This window comes from Lates calcarifer, linkage group LG14 (assembly GCF_001640805.2).
Source record: "Lates calcarifer isolate ASB-BC8 linkage group LG14, TLL_Latcal_v3, whole genome shotgun sequence".
NCBI lineage: Eukaryota > Metazoa > Chordata > Actinopteri > Centropomidae > Lates > Lates calcarifer.
Genome location: NC_066846.1, coordinates 10,905,330 through 10,916,151, shown reverse-complemented (window position 1 = coordinate 10,916,151; position 10,822 = coordinate 10,905,330). Strand labels below are relative to the sequence as shown.

At 38.5% G+C, this 10,822-nt stretch overlaps 1 protein-coding gene across 1 annotated transcript; it reads right to left on the bottom strand.

Annotated features, from left to right (window-relative positions):
- Positions 1-248: 248 nt before the first annotated feature.
- Positions 249-10,299, bottom strand: LOC108874167 (uncharacterized). The gene is given in 24 exon segments (XM_051075539.1): positions 249-1,012; positions 1,298-1,420; positions 1,422-1,713; positions 1,911-1,956; positions 2,039-2,078; positions 2,176-2,253; positions 4,010-4,051; positions 4,210-4,263; positions 4,401-4,478; positions 4,924-4,995; positions 5,259-5,309; positions 5,456-5,515; positions 6,793-6,870; positions 6,981-7,043; positions 7,190-7,261; positions 7,365-7,424; positions 8,288-8,347; positions 8,443-8,502; positions 8,728-8,793; positions 8,868-8,924; positions 9,047-9,091; positions 9,174-9,239; positions 9,327-9,399; positions 10,071-10,299. Coding segments are annotated over 23 exon segments (2,115 nt in total). The 5' UTR covers position 9,399; positions 10,071-10,299; the 3' UTR covers positions 249-532.
- Between the last annotated feature and the right edge of the window lie 523 nt (positions 10,300-10,822).

The following is a 10,822-nucleotide window of genomic DNA, read 5'->3' as shown; positions in this document are numbered from 1 at the left end:
ATGTGATTAACAGAGGAATTCATGAAATACGGGCTTTGAATGCCAGACACGCAGGGCTGTTTTTCAACATTGTTGTCTTCCATGCATGCATCACTCCCTGTGTACAAGATGATCACGCTTCTGCCACCTCATCCTTTGCTCTAAAAAAACTAAGGTTTTCTTTTATTTTCTAGTTTGTTTGATACTGAGCTCTTACCATTCACAACTGAGGCAAGCAGTGTGATTAAAAAGAGACAAAGATATCAGCAGTTAACACTTTTATTGCAACAAAACTGGCATTAATTTAAACAAATGACAAAGAGAAAATATGGCAACTTCTGGTTTAATATATAATTAAAATTACTACTTTAGGATATAAATATTTAAAATACATTACAACAATTGCTACTTTTAAGTACAGTAGAAGGTATTAAAACTACCATTTCTACTCAAACAAAATTTTGCATTTGATACAAACAGTTTTTTGTCTGTCAGTGTCTGGGTTTTACATTAAGACAGTGAAACTTTGGTTTAGATTTTAACCACTGTTCCTTCATTCTTCAAGCTCCACAAGTTTCTTCAGATCAGACTTCAACTGCTCTTCATCCTCTTCCTCCTCAACCTCCACCTCTATCCCATCCATGGTTTTCTGCAGCTGCTCCTTGATGCGGTTCAGCTCCAGCAACCCGTCCTGCAGGTCCTTACAAACTTCACGGATTTTAGCAGCAAACTCCGTCTTGGCTCCCTTTTTCAGCTCCATGGAGTCCTTTGCCAGGAAAAAGACATCGAGCGCCAGGAAGAGACCTGACATAACTCCAGTGGTGACGCTCATCACCTGGGCGGCTTTGGCGGCACCACCTGCAACACCGAGGACCTGGACGGTGCTGATCAGGCTCTCTGTGTTGATCATTAAAGCCTTGCCGGCCCGGCCACCCTCCTTCATCACATGTTTGACGTTCTGGTTGAGGTGCTTCTTTGAGATGCTTTCAGCATATTTCTCAAAGTTCCACTCCTCAAGTGTCTCCATCCCTTCCTGTCAGGTAGGTAAAAAAGATTTGACATTAGGGCTTCACTTGGCACAGCAAAGTGTCTGACAACATCATGGACAGGATTCCTTGGATCAGGATTGTACTCTGTGATTAAAAGTTCTATCTCTGTAGGAATTCTATCCATAATGTTGTTGATACTAAAAACAATCTGAGCCTGAGTCAATGGCAACACTTTAGTGGATGTGCTTTGACGTGGACAGTTAAATAAGGCTCAGGTTCAAAAATGCTGGAGTTATCCATTAAGCTGTGTGTAGCTGACATCTTCTCACCTGCAGAAACTCCAGGCACTCCTTAATGTCCTTGATCTCGTCCTGGTAGTCCTGAATCATCTTCTCCACCTTTTTGCGGTCCGTCTTTGAATGGACTGTGTCTGTGATGTTGGCTGAAGCAGACTGCTACCCCACCCGCCGTGGCTACGCCAATGCCCACCGCTGTGACGATGAGGGAGGTTCCTGCTGTGAAGGGCGCCAGAATGAGGCCTGTGATGGTAGTGACGGACCCAGCGACACTGGCCAACCCACCGCCGACACTGGCTGTGACCGTTTTCTTGTGAAAACTGTCTGCTGCGTCAGCCAAAGAGAGGAGCTCAAGGATGCGCTGCTGGAGTGAGGCGCCACGCTGGTTGAAAAAGCGAACAAAAAGACGAGCCGCCATGAAGACACGATCAGCCGCTTGTTCCACCACCCTAAGACGAGGAAAAGATATTACAAGAGAAACATTTACTGGAATGCAACCATCACTTCACAAGATGAATGAAGAAAAGGACCTGAAGCATAGTGCTTTGATAAACCTTAAAAGGTTTTTTTCCTTGTTACCATTGGCAAATGCTACACTAAAGCCTTTCCACAAGCAAATTAATAACTTCACTAAATGTTTACTTACTCTTCAGCGTCGTCATTCTGGTTTGCTTCATTCCACTCATCCCATCCTGACAAACAAGTTTCAGATGCTATAAACACAATCATCAACAAATCATCACATTAATGACATATCATTAATGTCATTAATACCTTCTACTGTTCTCCACCACCCCAGAAGGCCTTCTTCATCCTGGAAATGAACAGTTTAAATAAGTCTGTTCATGGAGATTAAATTACACTTCAGGCATCATGTGATGCAATATTATAAGATTAAAAAATGAGCATACTTCCAGAGGGTCCAGGACTGTTCCTTCACTGGGCACCAGTACTTCAGCCATTTGTAGTGTCTGAACTTCAACAGCCTCCTAGAACAAAAGGTGCCACACAAACAGCTGTTAAAGAGTTACTTATTACACACAATTGGAACATCCTGTTTTGCTGCTGTACAACAGTCAAAGCTTTTCACCTTGTTGTAGCCTGTGTCCCCAATTCAAGAACGCTAATAAACCTTTGAGGTTTGGTGCAACAGTACTTTTCTGCTATAAAACATTAGCAAAGTATATACCTAGCCATCTATCATTAGACACATGCCAATATCACAATGGTACGGAGAAACTATCTGGGTCAAAATTATCCTTTATACTTATCTTAATTGTGATACATTGTATTGTATTAACTAAGCAATTAACATTTTTGTAATATTTAAAGAGGGAAAAAAAAAAAACAGGTCAACATCCAAGAGCAAGGTGTGGCATATGCAGTCTAGTTCCAGTAAAAAGAAACTGCTCTGCACAAGTCATGGGTAGCGAGGCCACAGGTGTCTGCATCAGGTAAAACAGAAAAACTGCCTCAAGCAAATAGAGGTGTACTGGAACTACACCTCAAACCACAAGCTATTCAAACTTGAATTCGGAATTAAGCCTCACCCCATTACAATAACATATTACAACAATAACATCTCCTGCAATTAAACAGTCAGTCTTATTTTAATCACTTTTGTAATGAAAAATACTTGGGTAATTGAGATTTAATTCTGAGTTGTACTCAATCTCTTCTGCCATACCAGCACCTTATAGACAGGACAAATTATGAGCCATGTCTTTTATGTGCTCCACATTTTTCAGTGTAAAGATTTAGTGTGGTTTCAATTGTTAAAATGATCCACCACATATATGCCTTCATGTGGTGGGATTACCTTTATATAATTGTTTAATTAGACTACTAAACAGTTCATTGTGTGTTTTAATACCCTGAGTAAGGCAAATATTTTTTATTTTTGTATAATGTACTACCTTTGTTTTCCGGATTTTTTCAGACTTATCTACAGGTTGAATGTAGGCTGCAGCGGCTTTGGCAGAAAGGTTATAGTGAGCCGACCGTACAGACTGATGTACTAGATGGATGTTGTATAATGTCTTCCTTGATCTCCTATAGAGTTAACTATGGCATACAGTTAATTTTCATTGCACTTCAAAAGGTGTTTGTTCTGGTAATTTAAGGTCAGCTGTCATATGATAGGGAGATGCACCTGCCAACAGGAAAGACACATGTGGGGAAATCATCTGAAGAATTCACTTGAGAAACCACAGCCTGCGTGCTCCAGCAGGGTTAAGACAGGACAAAATAATCATGTAGGCCACAACACTGACATTTTAATCAAAATCTCTTCCAATAAAGGAACCCCTGCTGGTCTAGAGATGCCATGGGCAAATAAAGGATGTCCTCTAACCACACACCCTTTAAAAACATATCACCCGTCTGGTAAAGTGGTTTTATTTACATAAAGCCACTCTCCAAACAGAATTGAAGAGAGGTGTATCTGTACTTGGCAGTCACCAAATGTAATTTGCACTGAGGGTAAACTGCTGTACTGCACCTCACCTCAGTTTTAGTCACTTTCAGATCTATTTTTCCTGTGCCCTTGGTTCATATCTTTACACTGTACTTCTGTTTTCTTTAAATTTGTGTGTATTATGTCAGCTATTCTTTTGTTGATTTTATATAATTCTATTCATTCTATTTAAAGTGTATTCATTCATTGTTATGTCATAATACACAACACTTTGAATGGCCTCTATGTTCAAAAGGCAGCATACACATAAAGCTGCATTTCCTACTAACCTGGGGTAATGCCTGAACTTCAGATGATGCCGTTGCAGAGTCCTGTGGAACCAAAAATAGATAATAAACAAAACATAAGCAAAAGTAAAATACATAACCATTTAAAAATAATGACTAAAATGCATGATAGAATCTCTAATGTCCAGTGCAGAAAATTTAATTCATAATGTTAAACTCAAAGCAGAAACACTAGGCTGTACCTTTGCTCCTGATCCAAACAACGCACTGGGCAAAATCCTCTTTATTCTGAAAGTCTGGAGAAGAGATAAAGAAAACAAAAGTTATTCTCAAGTAGTATAGTAGTAGTATACATGTAGATAATTGTTAGTAGCAGTCTTACTTCACATGCTTAATGAACTAATTTAAATATGACTTGACTTGTCTTACATACCATAGTTCGTTTCTTTGGTGCCTCTGCTGGCTGATTTTTCACCTCACTGCTGGCGTCACCATCAGTGTACCAAATAGACTGGAAAGGTTATGGAGGTTAACTCTCCTAATACCATTTGCTTGCTTCAACAAAGCATCAGATAAGCTCACAATCATGCATGTATAGGACTGCAAACTGTAGATTTTCATGATTATTGGTCTATAAGATTTATTACATGTTTGATTCACTCAATTAAAAACTTGACTCTTGGCTTTTTAAAACGACTGTTGTCCAGCTCATGTCAGACACAGAAGTTTGCAGATGCTTTGCATTCTTTTGACTAGACAGCAGGTTTTCATTGTTACCTCTGAGTATCATCAGTCCCCTCGCACAACAGTAAAAGCAAAAACACTGAATTAAGAGTGAGTCACTGCTGTCTCTAAGATGTACCAGCTAGCTTATAAAATTTATGGCAAAAACTTTAATCAAATACTTTAATCAAAACTTGAAGCAAAAACTTTAATCTGTGTACTTTATGTCTTACATGTCTCTCTATGGTGCTGTCATCCAAGCTTTCGGAGCTGGAGGAATGTTCACTATGAATAGCTTGATTTTCCTGATGAGGCAAAAGAAAAAAGTCTTAAAAAGTTTAAGTGAGCAGGTGTCAAAGCAAAGCAGCAAACAACGATAAAAATCTGCCCAAAAGAACAGATGTTATCTGCTCGATGTTCCTTCATTATCGGAATCTTTTAGCTATGATGAACTGGACACTGTAGTTATTTAAGTTGTTAAAGTTGTTAAGAACAGACAACAAAGAAATCCCCAACATGTAGTAACACTATATATCTGTCCAAAAGTCACTGTAACCCTATCCCGTACCTGTGTCTTGAATGGAACTGCAGAGTCTGTTTGACATTCATCATTTGGCATCTGTATTACAAAAACAGTGGGTATTTTCACAACCTTCTAAAAGTGAACACTAGCAGTTAAAACTGTTGCCCTTAAGTCAAGCGAACTTAATACTGACTTAGAAAATCTTAATTGACAAAGTTAATAAGTTTTTTTTTGTACAGTACCTGTGTGTAAGACTTAAAAGGGTTTACTTTCTGCATCATCCCTCTGAACATTCCTGGGTTCTGAAATAAATACACAGAAAAAAAATGAAAAGTACATACATGTATTCATCACATTCTGTCATCAATGAATCAGGGGAAGCTAGAAAAGAAAAACATATAGGTATGTAGATAATATTTTATAAGAAAAACTCAAAGGCTGTGTGTGAAAGTTCATGGCATGTATACAACTGCCTGCTAACAATCCCAAAATGCAATGTTTTTTTTAGATGCGGAAATCATTGTTGCACAACTCAACAGTTGCCAGTGTTGACACAAAATAATAAGAGTCTAAAATTTCAATTCACTGTGCACTACGGTCCATTACGTAAAGAGTAGTGAATGACTGAATAGGAGGGTGATTTAATGCGCAGCCAAAGTCGATCAAAACGTTTTCTTTGGTGCCATCTGGTGGCAGTAGGAAGAATAACAGTGGTAGAGAGTAACACATTACTACAGATACATGGTGATGCCACAACCATTTGATCAGAATCACTACGACATTAGGAATTCTCAGACTATATTTATAGAGCCAGGCTCTGCTTCAATAACGTCCCTCAGTCAAAGATAATAACAACCCAGACTGATTCAGGAGTGGTTTAGCAATTATTAAAGACCTTGTTCAGACTGCTAGTCCATATTGGTTTTCTGGCACATGCAGATTTTAAACCGATTCTAGGAAGTCTGGACAACAAAAAACCCACATGAAACTGATTTTTTTTTTTTTTTTTTTTTTTTTTTTTTGCGAATCGGATCCAAACCACATTAGGAGGTGGCTTAATATGTGATCCCAATCTGACCTCTACACGTGAGTCTCAGTCCAGATGCACTAGCTGCTAAAATTGGATCACAGTTTCTTTTGAGTCACTTGTAGCACGGTGATGACATCATATCCAGAGTGACATCTACATCGTTATTACAGCAACACATGCAGATAGGTTGGTGACACACAAATCTGACCTTACGACTTGCAAATAACAGTGCTGAGAAACTAATTTGCCTACAGTCTGAACAAAGCCTTAGTCAAGCACACCCCATGATCTCCCAGATCAGCATCTAAAAACATGACAGAACCTTTTATGAGAAGTGAATTTACACCTGTCATGTCTTTAAAACATGGACACCTTCCACTGAAGAACGGCCTGTATCTTTCTGTATCTTTCTTTAGCTCAGAACTGAAGCAATTCTGAGGGCCAAGGGTAGCCCTATGCTACATTGTTATGCTATGTTAGAGACTACTTTTATTTTGCCCAACACCTACATGTTCAGTTGTGGTCTTGTGTTTCATTGCACAGATCTACCTGCTTCTCTGGCAAGTTGTTATTGTCTGCTAAGCTTCCTTCGCTGGAGGAAAGGTCGTCTTGTAGAAGTTGGGTATCCTGGAAAGACCACATGCAAGTAAGGAAAAAAAAAAAAAAAACACAAGATGTGAAGATGCACATAGTGATTTATCAGTTCAATTCATCATCATCAGTATTACAGCTAGTACCTTTGGCTGTGAGGATTTGAATGGGTTGACTTTCTGCATCATTCCTGCGATCTTCCCTGGATTCTAGATAGTAAATACATCAGTTGGATGACTGAAATCTAAACGTGATGATTTAAACTAATACCAGTAGCATATGATCAAACCACATATGAGCAAATGACAGTGTGACTTTTAGATCAGTGGATTATGCAGAACAAGACAAAATTTACCTGTTTGGCTGGAAGTTCTTTTCCAGTCTCTTGTGGATCTGTACAATCATCTTGAGGATCACTCTTTGGCACCTAAAGCCCAGAGAGAATAATTGTGGGGGGAGTGAATCACTGCATCTGTTTTAACTGTTGTCCATTTGTCAAAATGTTTATGTTAAATGTACAGAGGCAGTACCTGTGTGGAAGACTTGAAGGGGTTGACTTTCTGCATTACTCCTTTCAACATACCAGGGTTCTGCAACAACAACACAAGGTCATCCTGTGCACCACCAGGTAAAATATATTGGTTTATTTATGTCTTATTACTCCATGTTAGCTTGCTCATCTCTTGCTGCTGTTCTGTTTTTGAATTTGCATTGCCCAATGACAACATAATCCTTAGATATCCAACACAAAACAAAATTAGGGGTGTAATCATCAATCAATATCAATATCAGTATCAATACATCGATTCAATGATCAACGATCCCACAGCATTGATCCAAAAATTGATCATTATTATTGATCACACATATTGTAATGTTCCTCACCAAACAAGCAAGTGCCGAGACATCAGCTGCTTTCATCACAACACAGGCTGCTGTGGGAAGTAGCCAGCACTGACAAAAATACCAAAAACCCTCCACCTGAGCACACCCACCTCCAAACAAATGGGAGTAGTGATTTGATGAGGCAAAATGTTGCCTATGTGAGGTTTATTTTTATATAAAAAGAAGACTGTTTGTCATTTAAAAGTTTGGATGAGCTCAGGAATAAAATTGTCAAATGATATTTTAGTTGCTGTTTGTGATGTGATATGAATGGAAGTGATTGCGATAAATCAGCAGATGTAACAGACTTTGTGATATCACCAAACGTCAAATCATTGTCTATTGAATCGATATAATATCGTATCATGATGAAACTTGTGATTTACACCCCTCATATAAAAACAGTAAATTTCCATGTAAATATAAAACAAAGTTTATGTTTCAAATATAGAGTTTAACAGTCTTTTATATTTGGCCATAAATACCAGGTTCTATATTTAAAACCTTTTATTTGAAGATGACTCTTGATAACAGAAATTATTGTCTCAAATCCTCATTTACAACTCACCTGATTAGAGTCTGGAACTCTTCCCTGTTCCAGTGACTCTGAAGATGGCGCTTTGGAGACCTGCGTGAGAAAAAAACAGCTGAGTGGATGCCCTATTGTCTGACACAGATCATCTTATAATACCCATTGTAACATTCAGACAATGGTGTGGTTACCTGGGGGGTAGACTTGAATGGGTTGACCTTCTGAATGACCCCTTTCAGCATACCAGGGTTCTGAAATACAAGTTTCATAAAGACAAACTTTAACAGATCTTTGTACTTACGGTTCCTTACTCCTGTCCTCAGAACACACTGTAATGCTAATATGAAAGTTGAAGGCAGTTATTTACCCAACATCATAGAAAAACTCTGTGGCTCATGTTCTTTAGTTGTATTTAGAACATGTTTATCTTGTGTCCCTACAAAGTTTTGTGAGACTAGGAATAATAGTCGTCTCACCTGTGTGGAGTCTGTTCCCTGTTCCAGTGACTCTGAGGATGGAGCTTTGCTGACTGTGGAGGGACCCTAAATAAAGAACAAATGTTAAGCCATATGATTTCATATGATGAACAGTTACTTAGAAATGAAAATATTTTTACCTGTGAGGTAGATTTGAAGGGATTGACTTTCTGCATAACTCCCATCACCCCAGTCTTCTGATATTTATAAAAACAAAGATTAATTATGATAAAATATATATCAATCATAGAAAAACACATGCCTGCAAACCAAAAAACTTAGGTTTAGAAGACATTACAGAGTCATGATTTGATCTCACCTTGGTCTTTGGGATAAGCTCATTTGTTGATTCATTATTGTTTTCCTACAATAAATAATCACAGTCAATCACAGGAGACTAACCAGTGTGTTCGGCTGGGTTTTTACATGCGAGTGTGAATGTTTACCTGCGAGGCTGATGTCACTCCTGCATCCTGTTTGTTCAGGCTGTGTGTGATGGGATTGTCTAGATCCTGGTGATGATTAATGTCCGCAATTAATAAAACAAACACACAGACAAAATATCCTACTTAGTCCTGCCACTATCATTTTCTACATACCTCCTTGCTGGGTCTTGGTGGGACCACTGGAGTTTGGCCTGTAGAGTCTTTGTCTCTTCTGAACATGTTCATGCTGAAATACATACAAGAAAACATTACACCAAATAAATATTATCAGACAGCCACATAGGTAATGCTGTTTTTCAGCATGTGCAGTTTTCTCTAGATAGACCCACACACCAAACTCCGTTGAAATGGTTGTCAATTTAAGGTATTGCGTAGAATGGTACACTTGAAAAGGGCCGTTTGGTGTGTCTTGGGTGCCTTTGTGCAAATATAAGTGTTATTGAAAAAATCGGTCTACATCCCATCCACCACGCGATAACCGTTACAGTTAATATTTCCACTTTCCTTTGTCACATCACGTGCTAGCGGCGCCAGCAATCCGCCCACCCAAAAGCTGAAAAGCCTGCGTGTGTGACCAGAGCTCGCTAATACTGAAAGTTAAATGTTGGTACAAGTGATTTATTTGTAAACACGAATCAGACGAATTGAAAAATGTGTCCACCCGAGTGTTAAACAGTCTTGGGGTCGCTTTCTACGGGGTAAAACTTCGCAAAAGACAACAAACCTTTAAACCGACCGAACTTTGAACACAGTCTGGCTGGTGTTTGTTCTCACTCCAAAACAACGTCACATTCAGTGGCCGACTGCATCGTACATTGTGCACTGTCCGCCTCTACAAAGGAATGTTTGACAACGCGAAAGCCAGCAACGACACAATGAAATAACCAGGGTGCCTACCTCGGTGTCGGGTCAGAAAAACAAAATGATAAAACAAACACCTGGTTGCAAAGCAACAACACAGAGATAAACTGATTGAAAAACTGTTCCGCACAGTCCTTCACCTCCCCTTCATACCACAGATATGTCAAACTGGTTTGGCGAAAACTGAGGCGGAAACCCGTAGAGTTCAGTGACTGAGAACAATGTGACTCTTTATTTCCAGTTCCAATTTCAGGGATAGGTCTAGTTTAAATTACCAACAATGAATGAATACAGACCATGAAAGGGACAGTGACCCTCAAAGCTGTGAATAGTTTGAGTAACTACCGCCTTTAGAATTATCTCACCTGTGTAACCTGTATTGGGATGTGGCCTCTGTACCCTGGAACTGATTTTGTTCCGTGAGTGTTGTATGGGTGCCGATATATTTTGGCTTGCCTGACTCTTTGTTAATGTTTGTGTTCGTGTGCCTTTTTTAAAACCTTTATTTGTCTTATATTTGTTGTCTTTTTGACCCCTTTTTTCATTGTTTAATATTAAGTCTATTTTCTGTTTTTGCTTAATTTATTACTTTGGGTGCCTTCACTGCCTTTAAAATGAGTAGAGAATATTTTAAAAAATGTGTTTAACAAATTGTTTATACATATATATATATATATATATATATATATATATATATATATATATATATACAATTTGTGTGTGTATATATATATATATATATATAAAAGCTACTTCATTGTCAAATCACTTTATATTTAATGCAGACA